Source organism: Danio rerio, chromosome 11 (genome assembly GCF_049306965.1).
Source record: "Danio rerio strain Tuebingen ecotype United States chromosome 11, GRCz12tu, whole genome shotgun sequence".
Lineage (NCBI taxonomy): Eukaryota > Metazoa > Chordata > Actinopteri > Cypriniformes > Danionidae > Danio > Danio rerio.
In genome coordinates, this window is record NC_133186.1 from 26,374,316 (window position 1) to 26,395,842 (window position 21,527).

The 21,527-nt window shown below is 34.9% G+C and overlaps 1 protein-coding gene across 5 annotated transcripts in view; it reads left to right on the plus strand.

Moving 5' to 3' along the window:
- rem1 (RAS (RAD and GEM)-like GTP-binding 1) overlaps nt 1-20,849 on the plus strand; it is a 28,126-nt gene extending 7,277 nt beyond the window's left edge. For 3 of the 5 annotated variants that reach the window (XM_009306022.5, NM_201174.1, XM_073915620.1), the window contains 3 exon segments: nt 2,447-2,529; nt 6,983-7,190; nt 9,873-11,020. In XM_009306022.5, coding sequence (XP_009304297.2) covers nt 2,447-2,529; nt 6,983-7,190; nt 9,873-10,150 — 569 coding nt within the window. In that variant the 3' untranslated portion in view covers nt 10,151-11,020. 5 annotated transcript variants of the gene reach the window in all.
- The last annotated feature ends 678 nt before the right edge of the window (nt 20,850-21,527 follow it).

Consider the following 21,527-nt stretch of genomic DNA (forward strand, 5'->3'; position numbering starts at 1 on the left):
GGTAAGTAATCAGAATGAGCCTGGGTTAATATATGTATAGTAAACTGGATGAACTGGTGTTATTATTTTACTGGTTAATATGTGGGAGTAAAATGCCTTGGAATGTTGTGATTGACCAATCAGATTCAAGTATTCCATTTCTGTCCCACTGGATTTGTAAAATCTAAAATCAGGTCATTCCACTTGTTTTTTTTAGTGCTATATTTTATATAGTTTGTTTTGGTTGTTTCAAAATGTAACTGTACTGACAATAAATATTGAATCTGACTAGTACTAACTAAATGCACCTTGCTTTCAAGATGCACAGTGTAGTGAAATGATGACAGCTCTGTTTCTGTAGTGCATGTCTGGATTATATTCTAGGTTTGGCTTTAACATTTAGATGTTAACAGACATGAAGTTTTGAAACACTGAAGTTGATTAAGGACACTGTTATTCTTTATCGTGAATTCACATGTTTCAAGTCATGGCCAAGTTAGTCTTTAAGTGCTATACATCTTGTAGATGTTTCGAAAAGTAGATTTAAAGTGGAAAAATGAGACAAGGTCAGCATCAACCTAGACTGGAGCAAAGTGTGTTTTATCTTCTTGTCAAACTGGCTATGAGATCAGTTTATCAGACACGGCTCAATGAGTTTTCCACTATTCCGCTTCACATGCATTTTTCACGCTTGTGATTTTAACAAAGCACCGCTCAAATCTGTCTCACACAAACACATTATTAGAAGCAAAAGCCTGTTTTTTAAACTGTTGTGTCAGTGCCATATTTAAGTGTTCGTGATAAAGAAAGGGAAAATATTTGCTTTTTAAAAGTAATAATGTGGCAAAGATAAAGACTGACAAGTATTTAATACAACTTTTAGAAAATGTGTCCTGCTTGATTATCTTTTTTTCAATCATTACGCTTACCACAATTTACACAAGACACCAAAATATAATTTACTTTAACAGTAGGTTATATACCACAACCACACACAGAATCATTTGATAACATGTTAAAAGACATGTTTAAGGATCAAACTGCAGCCTTAAAAAATAATGAATTAATTCAAAAATTGTTTATTTTAAATCCTGATACTGTGGCACTAGGTTTTACCCTTTAGTCAGGAATAACCAATACGTTTATTTAAAATATAATAGTTTAGAATGAAACATGAAAAGAGGGTGGAACATAGTGTAGCTCCTCGCCTTTTTAAAAGTAGCCAATAGAGTTTTGTTTAGTCACCGCTCTGCCAGTGATTGAGCTCAAGTGCATCAAATGTGAAGTGTCCTGAAGAGGGCGGAGCATGCCAGATACTAGAGAGCATTTGATTGGTCACGATTTCATGAGATGTTTATGGTGAATATGGTGACGTAAATAAAGCTGTTGATCTATTTACGTGGAAGTGACAAACTAAGCTTTACATGGTTATATCAATTTCAGATTTTTTAAACACAAATTTTGTCACTGTTTTGGTGCACACTAGTTTATAGATATCCTAAAAATAAACAATACTGATACTAACGTCTAAAAAACTTATTTTAATTTTATGGGACCTTTAATATAGGTGAAAAGAGTAAAAGCCATAATGGACCCTTTTCACATTTTTTGGGTTTCTCAGCAGCGGAAGTCGTCATAGTAAACTTAAGGGTTGGGTAAACTTAGAGCACAGTTAGTGGGGGAGTACAACACATTTTTTCTTTACAATCCTTTTTGCTCAAACAATGAAAGAAAAACATAACAGCAGTGTTATCAAGACTTTTAGGGAAAAAAGGGGGAGGGGGGATTTGTGTGACTGCAGCCAGAAGAGAGAACAACATCAAATTTACTAGTCCCACACTTAAACTCTGCATTAGAAACACCTGATACAAAGATGATATAATTCATGCTTAAATTCATATACACCAGTACATAGGTTTTTTTAAAAATGTAAATATTAAAAACTTTAAAGATTTACTATGTTAACCACGTCACAACAGTCTTATGAAAAGGGTCTATATCTCAAATTGTGGAACATTCCAGCATTAGAGGTAGGGAGGAGAGTAATGGTAGAATGCTGGTCATTTTAGTTTGTTAATTCTAGCAAATTGAAACTGTTGGACATCAACTTTGACCCTATATAGACCATTTCAATGTGGCGGTGACGGTGTCACTGGCCCATAAATATTTCCTGCTTGTTACCAAACATTTTCAGAACTTTAACAAAAGGCAATTATATCATATCTTATTGTTAAAACAATATGGTCGATATACCTTTTTGGAGTCTTGGAAGCAATGGAAATTTAAAATGTTATACAGGAAATACTTTAGGACCATAGTTTTTGTTTACATCCCTCTAAATGGTCTATAATTGTATTGTATTAACTTGTTTACATACTCTATTTTAATCAGTTATATACAAGTTTTTCAAATGCATTTTAAGTTGTGTATGTTTGCTTGTTATTTATCCCATGTCATGTTTTCACAGAGGATGCATATGAGAGAACTCTTATGGTTGATGGAGAGGATACAACACTAGTTGTGATGGACCCTTGGGAAACAGATAAACAGGTACACAAACATCATACAGTCTCAACAAAAGCTACAACATACAGTACATCATTTCAGCATCGATATTACAATGTGATCATTCGCAATAGTCACATTGCAAGTATATGCAGTGTTGAGTCTGGATTAAAATTTATCATTTTCGGAAGTGTTTTTTGAGGCCTTTGATTGTGTGAGGGTTTTAAAAGTATTAAGGCTAAAGAAATTGTAGCGTTTGTAACTTTGACAAATTAACAACAATACATTTTTTTAATTGTTTATAAAACGAAGACTATGCAATATTATTTTACATTTGATTATTTAATTACTGTATACCTGGAAAAAAATAAAACGCTGTTTAAGTTGTATCTTTTTCTTTATTGAATGTATCTATGCTCGTGGATTGTTTATTATATTTTACACACTCCACTACAGAATTATCCCAATAATCTAAAATTATATATTCTTTCCAAATTGTTATTCAGCTCATCTAGTGAAATTGTATTCATGTCGCAATATATATCGCAGAATAAAAAATATCACAATATATATATCACAGAATAAAAAATATCACAATATATATATCACAGAATAAAAAATATCACAATATATATATCACAGAATAAAAAATATCACAATATATATATCACAGAATAAAAAATATCACAATATATATATCGCACAATAAAAATATCGCAATGTTAGATTTTTTCAATATCGTGCAGCCCTAAAACCAACCTAAAGCACATCCTCAAATGTAAATAAAGGAATTCTGAAGGCATTCACACTTCATGTCTCTGCCAGCCGTGAGTCTGTGCTTTATAGACAAGTCTCTCCTCGAGGGCCACAATGCCCTTTGTGCAGTGCTGTGGAAAAAACGTGGCCAGTCACTCCCGGTGGCTAAAGACCATCGAGCGGTGCCCTGCAGTGAGCAAGCGGCACACACTGACCACACAGACAAAAACACTCACTGCTCTGAGGCCTAATTACAGCACTATCAATAACACTCCTCTCTGACCTCCGGCTGGACTCAAGAATTGTTTGGATAGATAAATATTTCTGGACTTAAAGATTAGAGGAAAAAATGACACAAGTCATTACTTGATGTGTGATTTTGATACTGAATTGCCTGTTTTTTATTTTTTAGTACGTTCAGTGTTTGAAAGGACAGTGAAAGCTCATTATTATAGTCATTATTAAATATTTGAATGTTATTGCTCAATCACCCTCTTGTCATTTCAAATCTCTTTGATTCTTGAATGAGGCAGTGTTGTCAATATAATTAAGATTAAAAAGGGCCATGAAAATGTTTAAAAATAATAAATAAATAAATAAATAGAATAATAAATAAATAAAATTAATAAAATTTACTATTTTTTGATCTCAACAAAAGTTAAGCAAAGTGAAATTGTGAAAGTGAAACTGAGTCACTAAACTACTAAGTTACTAGCTAAACTAAATAAATGAAAAAAATCGATATGTAACATTATGTATATGCAGCATTTGTACTGAACTTTTTTCAATCTTGCCAAAGCTGAATTCTTTAGATTAAAATTACATTGAAATATTAATTTTGTGGAAATATTACTACAATTGAAAGAACATTCATTTTCCTTTGGCTTAGTCCCTTTATTTATCAGGGGTCACGGCAGCAGAATGAACCGCCAACTTATACAGCGTATGTTTTACACAGCGGATGCTCTTTCAGCTGAAAACCAGTACTGGAAAACATTTACACACACACACACACACACACACACACACACACACACAAACTAATGACAATTTAGTTTATTCAATTCACCTATAGTGCAGGTCTTTGGACTGGGGGGGGGAAATGGAGCACCTGGAGGAAACCTACATGTTCACTGTAAAAAAAAAAATAATAAGTCAGTTAAACAAAAGAAAACATAATTCTTATTTCCTTTCACTTTTTCTTGTTCACTCAACTTTTGAAAGCATCAGCTGCACTGACATACAATTACTTGTCAGTAATACAAAAAACATTTAGTTGGGTTAACATAAGATTATTAGTTTTCTGGAGAGGTGAACTACTCTGTAACCAACTTTTAAAGTTGTGCCAAAAAATATTTGTCTGCAGGAATGAAATGTCTGAAGTTGAGTTAACAAAAAAAAAAACACTTTTTTTTTAAACTTTTTTTTCTCAAGTACTCAACTTTTATTTTTTCCTTTAATTGATAGGACAGTAGAGAGTATAGACAGGAAAGCATGGCGAGAGGAGAGAGGGAAATGATTGGCATAGGACCTTGAGGCAGAAATAGTACTGGGGTTGCCATGAACACCGGAGTGCCATGTGTCAACGCACTAACCTCTACACCATTGGCACCAACATGTACTCAACTTTTAAAACATCAGTTGCACTGACCTAAAATGTCTGAAGTTGAGTGTACAAAAAAAACTCTTGTGGAAATTGGTACTAAGAAATAATAAATTACCAGAACAAACAAACATAGTTCAATTAAAAAAAAATACTAAAACAGAGTCAAATGTTAAAAAAAACATTTATAAGACACAGAATTAGAAACAGGATAGGAGGGAAAACAATCAAAACATGGCAGGACAAACAGGGGAAACTGCTTTGTAATGCTTCACATGTGAAGCATGCCTTCCAGTTTTTTCAATTGAACTATGTTTGTTTATTTTGGTAATGTATTATTTCTTAGTACTAACTGATGTTTTCAAAAGGTGAGTACACATTGGTACCAATAGTGTAGTGGTTAGTGCATTAACACATGGCACTCTACCCCAGGTCTATTTCTGCCTCAAGGTCCTATACCAATCCATCATGGTGACCCGAGTTCGATTCCCGCTTCAAGGTCCTATGCCAATCTTTCCCCCCTCTCCTCTCACCATGCTTTCCTGTCCATACTCTCTACTGTTCTATTAGTTAAAGGTAAAAACATGTTTCAAAAATGTTGAGTACACATGAAAAAGGAAATAAGGATTATGTTTTTTTTTTTTTGTTCACTCAACTTCAGGCATTTCAATTCTGCAGATTAAAAATTTAAAACTTAAAAGTTTTGTTACAGAGTAGTTCACTTCTCCAGAAAACTAATAATCTTATGTTAACCCAATTAAATGCTTTATGTATTACTGAAAAAATAATTCTTGGTCAGTGCAGCTGATGTTTTCAATAGATGAGTGAACAAGAAAAAGGAAAAAAGGATTATGTTTTTTTTTTTTGTTGAACTGACTTATTTTTTTATTTATTTATTTTTTTTACAGTGAACACGGTAGAACATGCAAACTCCTCACAGTTGAAAAAACATTTATTAAATAACATATTTAGCAATTTAAACAGGATTTTCAAAGGCTGTTACTTATTTCAGAAGATTATTTATTGATTGACTGATTTTGGTTAGATGATTATTAATGTTCACAATGTAATCACAACATAATTCATTAGTGTTCAAAATAGCTTAATATTTAAATTTAATTTAATTTCAATTTAAGTGCGTTCATAGTTCTTTAATCTCTAGAGAGTGCAAAAGAACATAACTTATAAGAAATAGACACCTTTTTAACTTTTTTATTAATTGTTTATAAAGCATCCATTTACTTACATTGTAATAAAAAAATGTCAGTAAACTATTTTTCACACACACAAAAAAAACTATTTACCATGCAGGGCTCAACATTAAGGACTGCCCGATGGCCCGGGGCCAGCATGCAGGACGCTCAGGACAGTAGACATGATTGTTAGTGGACCGATCGGGCATGTGCTGCCTTGTCACTAAAGTTTTATTTGGCTGCAACTGTCAATTGTGTGCAAACAGGATGCTTTCACACTTAGACATTTGTTTTGGAACCGATCTTGTTTGCCCAATTAGCGTTGTTCATTTGGCATATGTGAATCACGCTCAGATCCTTTCCAAAACAGTTTACAATCAGTCCAAGATTGATTGTAATAAGAAAGCAAAGCGATCCAATGAACTAACAAACCAGGCAATATCACAGTGTATTATGGTTGTGTTATAACCACATATATATGGCTATATGAAGAGAGAATTATGAGTAGGATGGTATGTCATTCCTACCGGCAAATGTGCATTTCATGTCTAATACAAAAGTGAAAGCATGCTGAAATATTAGCGAGAGCTGTTTTCCGCAAGGAAAATTGACAGAAATTACCATTTGAGCATTTTTTTATAATCTTGTAATATTTTGTCCTAGGCCTGTTGTTTTGTTTATGCTGAAGTTATGTTTGCCTTTTGACACAATATTTAAAATGTGGCAAAGAACTAGTTATTAACTACTTTTTTTTTTGGTGGGGTAAGTGAAAATTTTGACAGGGCAAGTAAAAGTCGGAACCACTGGCCTGATTGGGCCAGTAGAAATAATCCTTCACTTTGAACAATGCCATGTACTCAAGTGACAGGTTTCTAACAAAATGACTATGAGCAGATAATGAGAGGACTGTGTTTTTTTTTTTTTTTTTCATTTTTCAATGTTACAGGAGGATGATGAGAAGTTCTTGCAGGATTACTGTATGCAGGTGGGCAATGCTTACATCATAGTTTACTCCATCACTGACCGCAGCAGCTTTGAAAGTGCATCAGAGTTACGGATCCAGCTGCGGCGTATACGGCAGGCTGAAAACATTCCCATCATCCTCGTGGGCAACAAAAGTGACTTAGTGCGCTCTCGAGAGGTGGCAGTGGAAGGTGAGAACACGTCTAATTTATATCATTCACAAATAAAATCCTCAGATTCACATATTAAACACCAACATTTCAGAAGTTTGGGTCAGTAAAGAAAGAAATAAATAAAAGATTTTTTTTTTTTTTTACTTTCTGTTCATTAATGAGTTCTGGTAATTGGCTGCATCTAAAATAACATACTCTCTGGATTATGTAGTAATTATTATGTAGAAATATTCACAACCACTAAAAATAACAGTATGTATGTATGCAGAATTAAAGATAATCTGTACATCATGTATTCACCATGTTGTCTTGATGTTACTTTATGCATACATACATATACAGTTTTACCTATAGTCATATACTGTTTATATATATATATATATATATATATATATATATATATATATATATATATATATATATAATAAATAGGGCAGTATGCTATTTTAGACACAACATCTGTCATTAGAAATGGATCATTGAATTATTGACTAAAAAGATTGATTAATTCAAGAACAAAAAGGAGTGTTCTGGGGCTATTTACACACTGCATTAAGATTGGTATCAGATTGTTACAGATGAACAAGAAACATACCCGTTTTCACCTCTACTGATTTATTTAAGGGGATTTATTTAAAACCAAGAAAATAAATAATGGGTCTCATTCATTAATAATGTAAATATGTATACGCACATTCAAGCTTCTTTTTTTTTTTCATTCCTAATTCACAAAACATGCACACTCAATTTTGTTTTTATGCACATTCTAATGTTAGTGAATTTAGAGTATTATAAATGTGTTTGCATACATAGGGTCATTTGCATAAAACATGCCACTTTCTACACAAACCTTCTGTTTCTTTGTGTTTTCTTGACTTGAATTATTTACACTTCAGTTTTTGATATCTGCCTCTAAATCACTACTGAAAACCAATCAGATTGATCTCTTCAGCCCGCGACAATTCTACATGCTGAATCAGGTCAACTCGACCTGATGCTAACCTGATGAGAGGCGACGCGTGGAGCACACCAAACCAACTAGCCGGACTGATGTTGAATGACGGCCCAACAAAGCTCAATGGCCGACCGTTGAATTGGTGTGTCCCGGCTTTACGCTGCGTTCACACCAGACGCGGCACGTGCAAATAAATCATGCTATCTGCATGTAAATTGACGCTTGAACATTTTGAGTTTACTTGCATCATTTGCACGTCAAATTCACTTCACAATAGGGCTTCTGTCTGCCTAGTGACTCTAGCTTTGTTGCTAAAGGGCTAACATGGATTTTATTGAGATAAAAGCTGTTCTTTAGGAAGGCTGAAAAACAGTGTATAGTCGTTCGGTGCCATGTCTGAGTCCACTAGATCCTTTCAGAGATGAACCCAGCTCTGTGAGTTCATCAACTCCTCCAAAACCTATTCCTGGATGATGGAGGCTTTCAGCAGTGCTTCAGACTGAGCCAAGCCCAGGTGGTGAACTCTTTTCCGGTATCGGCAAGAGGATTTCCCCTCGGTACACCAACAACAGGCACTACGTCATAATCATGGCCCTACAAGAGCAAGATCATGATTGGTTAACCCGGCTCGAATGTCAGCTGAAGTACAGATTTCATCATTTAAGTGATTCGCATGATACGCATGTTAATCGCATCAAACGCGCCAAATGGTCAACTCTCATGCCTCTTCTTTCAAACAAATCACGTCATTAGTGCTGCATCATTTGTGCATTTTTGCATTGACTTAACATGTAAATCACTCATGCTTGACGCTTCATCTGCATCTTCCCCTAGTGATCATAAGTGGAAGAACCAGATGCTGTCATCTTTAGCATATTAAAAGCTCTGCCGCTTTTGTGCTGTATCACACTGTCATAAACAATTTCTTCAGCAGTCTTGTTTCTTTTCAACATTTTTTAGCCTTTTGCTTCATACTACCATGATAATACATATAGAATACTTTAGCTCATGATTTCCCACATCATCAAACTGTTTTTGTTGGTTGTGAATACATGCCCTCTAGTGGTGAAAATTACATACTATGCCTTTAAGCATCTCCTGTCAAATGTATGCCTCTTTCTCGAGGTCCTTGAGCAAGTTTGTCATTCTCAAAGACATAAAACACTATTAATACTGTTTATACATACACCCGTTACAAATGTATATGTTTGCGTGCTGAGTGAATGACACCCATTAATTGAATTTTGTATCTCACAAAACGACATCCTTGCTTATTTGTTAGTCACTGTATCATATAATATATTTAAGCCCATACAGGCATATTATTTGCTTTTGTTGCCTGAATTATATGGCCTTTTAACTCTAACTTCTAATATTCTTAATAATTCAATGTTTTTGTTTGTTTTACTAAAGTAAATGATATACTATATATTGTCATCGGAGACAATACATTAGACATCCAATATATACAGTACACAGAAATAATTTACATTTCCATTATTTTCTAATATAAACAGTTATAACTGTTAAGCTGCAACAACATTTTAATTGACGTCTTTTTTTGTCATAAAGACAATATTTTACTGACCCCAAATGTTTTAAACAGTGGTTTATTTTACCCATGAATTCCCAATCGTTTGACATGCTATAGAGATGCATAAACCTTCAAAACCTAGTCAGCTGCATATAACAAGTACGACAGGGTCAGGAAAATGGTTTCTCACATTGCTGGTCTTCTGTGGCAGAGGGTCGAGCTTGTGCAGTGATGTTCGACTGCAAGTTCATAGAAACCTCAGCCTCCCTCCATCACAACGTCCACGAGCTCTTTGAGGGCACTGTGAGGCAGATCCGACTGCGGCGAGACAGCAAAGAGATCAATGAGCGCCGACGCTCTGTCTACAAGCGAAAGGAGAGCATCACAAAGAAGGCCAGACGCTTCCTGGATCGACTGGTGGCCAAGAACAACAAAAAAATGGCCCTAAAAGTGCGCTCCAAATCCTGCCATGACCTCGCTGTGCTGTGAAGACACAGATCACTCACATTCTTCTCATTTCTGGTCTGATGGCGACAGAGGATTTGCTTTTCAGAGACATTAATTCACTTTTTTTGCTTTTGGTTCATTGTTTATTTATTCATTCATGTTGAATCTTATAGTATTTACAACCTTTTTAGTGATTATCTTGTAGACTGAAGGGTTATTGGTCTCTGTTATGTGTCCTATAGATCAAAACCGTTTTTAACAGTATATCACCTTTTAAGTGGACTTTATTTTTTATGAACATTTTATCAGTGTTTGCCTTATCAGATGGAATAGGGAATAAATAGAACGAATTAATGAGCAATATTTATTATTCACTGTTGTTTATATGTTTTCTTTAAAATAAAGAAAGTATTTTGTATACAGTTACAATGAGAAAAGCACTGCCTGCTGGAAAAGTTTAAAGACAGCTGAAGCAGTGTTATTTTTTCCTCCGAGAAGTTTAGTCTAATAAAGCAAAAAATATTATAGACATGTCAATCATCGTTTAAAAAGGGCATGTGAATATCCCCCATAAGCCTGTTAAAGTTTATTTGGATGAGATAGTTGGTCAGTAAACGAAGCTGGCCAGTAAACAGTATGAAGGTGTCAGATGTTTTAGCAAAAACCTTTTATAGCAACAAAAATAATGGTTTACAGGCTTTCTTTGTACGTTAAATGTATTTTGTGTACTTCTTTTGGCACTGGATCCAGAGGCGGAAATGCTTTTTGTACAACTCAATGTTGTTGGTTTGTAAATATTTATTTCCAAAATTTGTAAAATAATAAATGACTTTGAAATATGTAAATATAATTATGTTTTGCATAAATGCAGACACAACTTTCAATGTTTTCTATTAAATCCTGATCTGCAAATGAAGTTGGGGGGTTTTTACCACCCAGAGTCTTTCATTATGAGAGTGGTCATATTTCATTGCTGCAAATCTGGCATTCTTGATTCCTTTTAAATAGTTTTATGCACAATATACATTGTTCATATTTGCTCATCATATTGAATGGCCTCACCTTGAACTCGCAAGTAGTATTTGAAAAAGAATTGCACTGATATCCAGCTTTAAGTGGATGCTATTCTGAATACGCTCATAGTGTCCTTGTTCTCAGATATGGTTGAGTGGCTCAATAGGCTTTTCTATAACAATCAGTGAAATCCAATCACTGAAACAGTCCAGAAATGCCACGGTCATTCCCTCTTTGTCTCATGACAGTTTAGTGCTCCTTTTAAAGCTATAAAGCAGATTACTTGTCTCAAATGCTAATTTCTTTACAGGGTATTCAGTGGATGGGTTAGATTTAAGGTCAAATATATTCTGAATGTAATAGCAATGTGACTGAAATCCATTACGTCTTATTGATCATCCATACTCAACTAAAGAGCAGCAATTTAACTTTGAGATATATTGATCTGATCTCCAGAATGATGGCTGTTTCATCTAAAAAATAATCAATGTAAATTGATAATGTTGTTATAAGGTGATTGGCGTGACTGGTGTTTGAAATATTAGCATCTGAAAACACACTAAAAGAAAGTAAATTATGATAACAGTGTGTTATTTTTAGCAATGTGCTTTTTGCTCACTCTACAGATGTTAAATTTTACAGCAAAATAAGATTTTTTTATTGAAAGCTAGGTTGTTGACAGTTTAAAACTTGTAATACTTCTGAAAAGTCAATAAAAATCTTAGAAGAAATGGTAGCTAAACATATCTATTTGATCTCCATTATACAAACTAAAATTCTGTGAAACTATTTGGTTGTAAACGTTCTTTGAAATATTTATGTTTAGCAAACAATAGAATCAGATAGATGTTTGAAACCGCTCAAAGGTGTGTAAACAACACTGTTTTCATCACTTTAAAGAGCTACTTTATTCATTTTATTTCAAGCCATTATTACTTCTGTGTTAGACAAAAAATAGAAATGGAAGCCATTTCAAGGTATTGAACTGAGAGATACCAAACATCACCAAATTTGTTCTTCCAAAATGATTCTGGATTTTATTATTTGGCCTTTGTTATGTGAAATGTTAGCTTTTTGTGGTACATTTTGAATATTTTTGTTTAAATTAAAGACCATTACTCAAGGCCCCATAAAGCAAATTGTTAACAAATAGGAAAACATCTGTAAATTAAGAGGTACCCACCCCGCCATTCTTTACTTTCGTGTGCTGGCCACCCTCCCCCATATTCACTTTCGTCCAACACCCAAATCCCTCAGCGTCGCCCCTGTGCAACTGTTAAATAACAGATTTTTTGTGTAACTTTAGCATTGTAGGAATGACACAAAATAATATACTTTAATCTCTCTTTATAAAACATTTATAAACATATTTATTTGATTCACATCAGTGGGATCCAGTGTTGTTTTCACGCCATTGACCTTAATCATGCCCTCACAAAACATTTTTTTCATCTGCGTTCCATTTCAAAGAATGAAACAATGAACCCTTTTCACAAGACTGTTATGACATGTTTAACTGTCATCTGCATCTTAAATCCTTGAAAGTATTTAACATTTTGATAAAAAAAAAACTTTTGAACTTTTAAATGCATTTATAAATGTATTATATCATCTTTGCGTCAAATTACAAAAAACTAATTTCCGATTATGCGAGGTGTTTCTTATGCAGTTTTTATGGGGCCGAGAGTATATTTGATGTTATTCTCTCTTCTGGTTGCCGACACACTAGTTTTTCCTTTTTCTGAAAGTCTTGATGACACCATTGTGGAGTTTTTCTTTTTTATTTCAGCAAATAGAATTGTAAAATAATTATTTGTTGTACTCTCCCATTCACTGCACCCAACTATGACGCCTTCCGCTACTGAAAAACTCTACACACTTATTTACTACAGACAATTTATAGTGCATATCTTTGGACATGTGGGGGACACTGGAGCACCTGGAGGAAACCCACACCAATACGGGGCGAACATGCAAACTCCACACAGAACAACCAACTGACCCAGCTGGGGCTTGAATCAGCAACCTTCCTTCTGTCAGGCGATTGTGCTACCCACTGTGCCACCATGTTGCCCCAACATGAAGGTGAGTATATGTATATTTTTAATATAAACTCTCTACTTAACAGTTAGTTCATCCCAAATGTATGTCTTTCCGAGACCTTTGTTCATTTTCATAGCAAAAATCTAATTTTCATAGTGCTCTCTCATCCTATAAAGACAGCAAAAATCTTGAGACATCCAGAAAAAGTCCAGAAAAGAAACCAAAAAGCAAATTGTCAAAACATTATCTGTGACTTTAATGGTTCAACTGTAATCAAATGAAGCTCCAAGAACACTTTTATGTGCCAAAAACTAAAAAACTGCTTTGTTTCTTATCAGGTCAGGGCCTCTCAATTTCATCTTATTTGTCTTAATTTGTGTTTGGTCTATGGCTTTGGTATTTTCAGTTTTGGGTGAACTAACTCTTTAACATCCAACAATCCCGTTTCTTGCTTATTAGTATTTAATCCACACAAGGAGGCCATGATCTGGGGTGACCTTTGTTCAGCACCAGGGACTGAAGCAGGAGGCCAGAAGTGCAATTAGGCCAGGCAGTGTGTGCTGCGCCTGGGTCAGCTCTTTCCACTGGCCCCCTTGTCACTACTAGAGTGGGGGAGGGGGAGGGGCGTCCTGGCTGGAGCTCAGTGCATTGATTTGGTCTGGGTAATGGAAAGAATGCTCCTCTCCACACTCAACCTTTCCCCCAGCTAATACGGCCTACACATGTACATGCAGATCACACGCAAAATAAACAGATTTTGTTGTCTTGGACGGTTACAGAATTACAACTAAAGCACTTCTGCTTTGGGGACCTTCATTCAAAAGAACTCAAACAAATCATCCCAAATGATAAGGTTTAACTGCAAAAAATCCATATATGTGAAATGAAATGAAAAGTGAGTGAGAGCTATAGGTTTGGACTATGTTCTCTCAACATAAATTTCACAATTTGTGAAAATGCTTCTCAATTTCACAGCATTTTTTACAGTGTGGAATTAACCATAGAATTACCAATAATGTTATGTTTGGTATTTTAACATGACATTAGTACCACAATCATATCTTGACCAAAGACATTTTGTGTTTACTGTGTTTTTGTTTTCTCTTTATATTCTCTAAAGAACAGTATTTAATATACATCTTTAAAATTGTAATGGAAAGACTTTTTTGAGTTTTTGGGGTTAATTTTAATAAGATGGGTTTTTATTTAATGAATGAACAGTGAAGGAAATGATGACACCTCATTGATTACAGTTTAACAGCAGTTATTTCATAATAATCCATCCAAAGCACCTTGGTGCATAAGAAAAAAGGTGGGTAAATTTTTACAGATGAACAACAGAAAACTATGGCAATGATCACCTTATGTAAACCTCATGTGCTTTATTCAGTGTTAATTGCTAAAAATGTGAGTTTGAATGCCATTTTACATGACTTGCCATGCCACAGTTCACCTCAGACCTGGAAAATAAAATTAAAAATATGTATTAAACTGACTATAAACCTTACTATTTTGTGAGTGAGTGCATATTCTGTGCTTCTGAATGGCTGTATTTAAATTTCTTTCGTGTTTCATCTGTTACAAGCATACAAACAGCCAAATTGCTAAGCACAGCTTATCTCATCACAAAGCGTGTTGTTCATCACGTGGTTGCAATTTAACTTGCTCACCTTATCTATCTTTTTATATTATTTGCTAATCAATAACCTCATGTGGAACTTAATCTGCTCATTTTAGTCACAGACGCATGCTTTCAGAGCCTTTCTGAATGAATTAAATACACGGAAATATCATTGGCTAAAGTGGCATTGGGCCGATTAAAAAAATCAAAACAAAGAGAGCGTTCTGGCACGGAAAACACATTTTCAAAGCAAAATAGCTGACTTTAGCATTGATTTTCAGATAAACAAGTATGTTCACTTGGCATGTTTATTAAATATCTGCAAACATATTAAGGTATTTTTATGCTGTTGAAGAGTCAAAATCTTACATACAAAATCTTTAAAATTGTAAAACTTTGGTTACTTTACTTTTTCATGTTCTCTCAACATAAATCAATTTCGTGGAATTCAGCATTTTCTACAGTGTAGAATTAACCAACATTTGGTGCCATGTTCAGTTCAGATGTGCCATTCTCTAAACTGCTTTGAACTATGATTCATCTCATAGGCTGTTTAACAAAGCAACAATTAACTTCTGCCCATACCCAGCAGGTATGTTTGCGGTGGAAACACATGCAAGCCTTTCATAACAAGTGGAAGTTTTCTACAAATACCAAAAATAACTGCATTAAGCATCTGACACGAGATTAAAGGGAACTTGTTCACCAGAGCCATGCAGTAAAATGAACAACACAACAGGGAAAGAGAGGGAGAGCAGAATGGAAAAAGTGAATAAGGCCAAGGAGGTGGCAGTGCATACAGGAAGACGAATGGTCCTGCACTGGTCCCTCTGACTGGTTCTTGTAATGTGTCAAGAATCTGGCATCCACCAGATGTGTGTCATGTTCGTACTGTGGAAAGCCTCTGGAGAGATTTACATTTGGCTGCACTTTGCTTCACTGAGAGAGAGAAAGCTAATTACGGAAAGTTGGCAGCCAGCAGAACATCAAGCAAGCTGTGGCCAGAGTCAATGGAAAGAATGAGATTAAACCAAGAAAAATGTGGGGGTCATATTATTTTTTTAATTCATCAAAGGTTTTTGTGTTTTCGCTGTGTAAGAATTCTTCTCATGGTATATTTATTTGCTGTTCTGGTTCAACTGTCTGCGGTCTCGGAGGTATGGTGTGAAACCATACTCAGTTGAGTGACACTGACCTGAAGGCCTGAGAGAGGAAAGGGTCACGGTTTTATTTCTCTTTGGTTTTAATGTTCTATAGGGATTCAGTTTTTTTGGTCTTCTCATTGTTTATTTTCTGTTTGCACCCCCACACTTCCTTTGCAGATTTTTGATTTTAAAGATCACATTATCCCAGACACTTAGTGTTCTGTGTATCTTATATCTAATGTCTCTTGACAGATATTAATCGCAGGGGTGGACTTAACCAATAAGCAAGGTAAGCAGTCGATTAGAGCTACGGGGAACTAGGGGGCCTTGGCCAAGAATTGCCTAAATTAATAATATCTCATTTATAATTTTTGATTATATGGTGTAACATCTGTCTATAACCATTAAGATTTTAATGTTATAACTTTCAAAATTGGGAGCCCTCATAGTGGAACGTTCCTTACGTACTGTACATGCAAATATTAATATCTAAACACAAATATAGCTCAACTTTACACATAAATAGTTTGTGAACTTGTTTTTTTATTTGTAAATTTGTTGTATTTAATTTTTTTTATTAAAAGGTTCCACTTAAAATATATTTTTAACTTGCAGTTTATTGCAGGGATTGTTTCCCGCCAGTCAGCTCGTCATTTATAACCGCAATGTACATATTGTGACTACTAGTATTAATTGAAACGACAAAGTTTTGAATTAATATAACTGTGTTTTTTAGGTTTGCGTGAATTCTAATTAATCGACCAGGGTTGCAAATAGCTGAAACAGACTGTAGATCTGGGATTTACCGCTCATTTGTGGAGCCAAGACTTTGACGTTCTGTAGGTTGCACTCGTTTAAGGTAACTGTTAAGGTGAAAAGGGCCAACTATTTTGTAAATTTAAAATTGTTGTGTGGAAAAGTATTGTATTGAAATCCTATCACTGTATGCAACAATAAAAGAGGGTGGTTTCCTTTAAAAGAGGGTGGTAACGACTTTAGCCGTTAGCTTGCGAGCTAACAAAGTATATTTTTAACTTGCAGTTTATTTAGAAAATAACAACAACAAATCAACAGAGAAAAAAGTAAATATCTATACAGAAAGAGAATGTTTCGAGTTTCAATGCTTGGGATACATGGAATTGCTTAGGGGCCCCAAATCACTAAGTCCGCCTCTGATTAAAGGTTAAAATGAACTAGCTTTTAATAATGTTAATAACATTTTATTAAAAGCAGAGTACAATTAAAAGATTATTAATATTGTGTATTTTGACAAGCCAATGATCATACTGTGCACACATTTTTACAAACTTTGTCAAACTTTTGCTGAACTGTGTCTTTCAACACCTGTATATATTTTTTCACTTTTATATATATTCACATTTATTCACTCATTTACATATTGCTCAATATGGAGGGCAGCACAGTGGCACTGTGGGTAGAACAATCGCCTTACCGCAAGAAGGTTGCTGGTTCGAGTCCCAGCTAGGTCAGTTGGCATGTTTGTGTGGAGTTTGCATGTTCCCCTCGTGTTCGCATGGGTTTTCTCCGGGTGCTCTGGTTTCCCCCACAGTCCAAAGACGTGGTATAGGTGAATTGGGTTGCAGCTGGAAGGGTGTAAAGCATATGCTGAATGGTGGTTCAGTCCGCTGTGGCAACCCCAGATTAATAAAGGGACCAAGCCGAAAAGAAAATGAATGAATGAATACTCAATGTGGATGTCAATGGCTGCAGTCACCAACATTCTTCAAAATATCTTTCACATCAATAAAGGGTAAGTAAATCTTCATTTTTGGTGAATGTGCTTACCTAATTCACCTATACCACATGTTTTCAGACTTGTTGGGGAAACCAGAGCACCCGGAGGAAACCCACACCAAAACAACTCGACACAGAAATGCCAACTCACCCCGCCGGAGCTTTAACCAGCGACCTACTTGCTGCGATTGTGCTACCATTGTGCCACTATGCTGCCTCAGGTTGACATGCTTTAACTATAATAAACTGTTAACTGTTAATTTGTTTTAATATAGTAAAACCATTCCCCTAAGCATGAATAGAATAGAAAGTATCAGGGTTTTCATAAGCAATCATTTGAAGCAAGATTTTGAAGCAAGATTTTGCCTTTAAACTTTTCTCCACATATGTGCATTCTATGCAAAAACCAACATGTGTTGCCTAAAAACAAAAGTATATTTTAAAAAAGATTGGTTTGACAAGGGAACTATTTTTGTTTCAGATTTACTAAATAGCAGTGGTGAGATTTATTATCAGGAAATTCTTTCTTCTTCAGGGACAGTTTTTTTTTTGCATAATGATTATAATTTGATAGTGAAAAGCATCTCTAATAAACTGCTTTACTTAATGAAACTCCATCTTATAATTCAGTCTTAATGCAAATTCCAAAAACTGTACTTGGCGGTATCAGTATCTTGTGTAATAACTTCTATTTCAGAAAATGTCTCATGCAAGATAGTAGTTGTTTCCTGAAAGCAATTTTGAAATGGAAACAGTCTTCTTTACCTTTTATAGGTTATTTTTGGTCAACAAGTTATATGTTTTTACTCCCGTAATATGTTTACTAATAAATTTTAAAAAGTCATTTGACCACAATGTTCTGTTTGTAACAATGAGCCTGAAAGTCTTGTACATCTGTTTTGTACTTGTAAAGTTTCTGATGATTTTTGGAAACAGGTTTCAGGGTTGATTTTCGATTCATTTGACAAAATAATTAACTTTGATGAATGCACAATTCTTCTCCCTGTTTTTTGAATAGTAAAACTGGCTATGATACACTCGATAATGCTTTGAAGTTGATATTTTTCTCGCGAAGTTACACATACACAAGAAAAAAGCTTTGGGCAAAAGTAACGTCTGTTACTCCCTCTCTTAATTTTTTCTGCAAACTTTTTAAAATATTTTGTAATTATTTGACCTCAATTAGAAGAAACAAGTAGGCTAAAATATATCTAATAATGGAAAAAATAAGCTGTACAATCTAAATTATTTAAATATGATGGATCATCATAACCCTGTATGCTTATAAGTTATATGCTTCAATAAAAAAGAAAGAAAGTATCAGGGTGTGGTAATGGGGTATCATCAAGGGTCGTTGTTTTTTTTCCATCAAGGGTATCGTCTGCGTGTCCATTTACTGTTTCCAGTTCGTTTTTCCCAGTTTTTCCAAGTACACCCGTCTGCAGCCCGCAGATCGGGGCGGGGCTGAACACGGGGCGGGGCTGCATATTCACCCCCGCCCATAAATGGGCGGGACTGAACATGTCGCTCCGCCTACAAGTCTTTCATTGGTTCACGGAAACATATTGACGTTGATGTAATGTATGCTTTCGATTCCGGTTTTCATCTCTGCATGGTAAGTACACGTCTTCTGTCATGTAGCCTAAATGGTTAAATTATAGTGCAGTACACCTCACGGGCTACGTAGTATGTGTAATTTATTTAATTAAAAGCCTTTAAGGAGAAATGAAGTTTTAAAGCCTTTAAAAAAATGTTTTCTGTGTTAGGGTTGGCGTTTTCCAGGTTGATCGTACAGTTAGTGGTCTTATTCACTTAAAAGAATAATGTAAACTTTAAAGAGTTTCGAGCAACACAGTCCATCAGAAGAAGTTTATTGATATCAAAGATAACAAAATATATTTTTCTTTGTGACATGTTCTCTAATTTACATATTCTGGTAATGTTAATGCTAAATATGCACAATATAAAACTTGATTCTTAACTTACTGATCTATACTACATTCTGTTTGCAGATCATTGGCATTGATATATTCATCACTATGATTCTTGTGGAGCATATTCTCTGTTTTATTTTATTTTACCTCAGTTCTTTCTCTCTTTTTGTTTTAATAGATTTTTACTTTTATTTTTTTTTTATATATTTATTTACACTTCATGTTCTCTTTTTTTTGTTTACTTTATAACCCATGAATGAAACTTATGCAAAGGGGAATGTGAGGAGGGGGCATGCCTAGTACAAACATATTTAATTATTTGAGTTTAACTTTAATATACTGTATGTTAAGCGACATGTTGATGATTGTTGGTTATTTTGTACAGATGCCGCCTGAGATCCTGCAGTGTATCCTACTGAGAGTTGTCACACAGGATGGTGATGGGACATTTCTGCAACTCTCACTGACATCCAGGACCTGCTGAGCCATTGTCATTCATTCATTCATTCATTCATTTTCTTGTAGGCTTTGTCCCTTTATTAATCCGGGGTCGCCACAGCGGAATGAACCACCAACTTATCCAGCAAGTTTTTACGCAGCGGATGCCCTTCCAGCCGCAACCCATCTCTGGGAAACATCCACACACACATTCACACACACTACGTACAATTTAGCCTACCCAATTCACCTGTAACGCATGTGTTTGGACTGTGGGGGAAACCGGAGCACCCGGAGGAAACCCACGCGAAGGCAGGGAGAACATGCAAACCCCACACAGAAACGGCAACTGAGCCGAGGTTCGAATCAGTGACCCAGCGACCCTATTGTTGTGAGTTGACAGCACTACCTACTGCGCCACTGCCTCGCCGAGCCATTGTCAGTAATCCAAAATTCAAGAAGCAGGCTGTGTGTGTGTGTGTGATAAAGAGTACAGAATATGCCAAGCACTTTTTACAGTACTCCGTTAGTTTTAAAACTTTGAATTATGGTTGTGTCTTGCTTAAATATGTACTTGATTTTATTTAGGTGTCATCAATCAGAGTGCCATATACTTTGACAAAGTGCTTTGTCTGTTGGGTATGGCGAGAGGGGGGTCCTGCAAGCATTCTGTTCAACAAATGACTTCCCAATATATTGCTCAGCAGATTGTTACTTCTGTAGTGGAATTTCCCTGTAAAAAATATATAATTGTTTTTATGTTTATTAAAGGTAATAATAATTACAAACTGCTGTATCTTAAATTTATTTTTTTTTCTATAAATTGTCAGTCTTCCTTTTGTACATGTGTGCATGTGCATACACAATGTTCTGTAGGTGAGACATCTGACATCTAAAAAAACATCTGCCAGATTTTTACTTGAACCGAGAAAGAGGGACTTACAACAGTGTATTGCTTTGTGTTGGTGTTTTTACTGAAGATGAAGTTGGTATGTATTTATCAGCATTTGTCAAATTAAAAATTTAGAAGTTTACACGAGTGCTGCACTTATTAATGTCAAATTTATTTTCTTTAATTTGTGTCCTAATAGATAAGTAATAAATAAAACTGTCCATTTTTGCCACCCTATTAATATAATATTAAGTGTATTTAATATTCTAATTAAATGAAATAGAATAACAATGTTGTATGTGACTCTTAATAACCAAACAAAATCATTACAAAAAATATTTTTAAAGATCTACAGTGAAGAAATGGATCCAGAAGGGTTGTTAGAAAGTGGTATTAAAGTATTTACCCTGTATCTACAAATATTACAAAAATAAAACCAAGAAGACTGCATTTTAATTCAGTAATATTAGATTATAAAATTATTTGTAACTTACTAATTAAAATGTAGAACAGATATTAAAACCACCCAGTAGGTAGCAGCAGAGCACTGTCTTCATTCAAATGGAGAAACTGAACA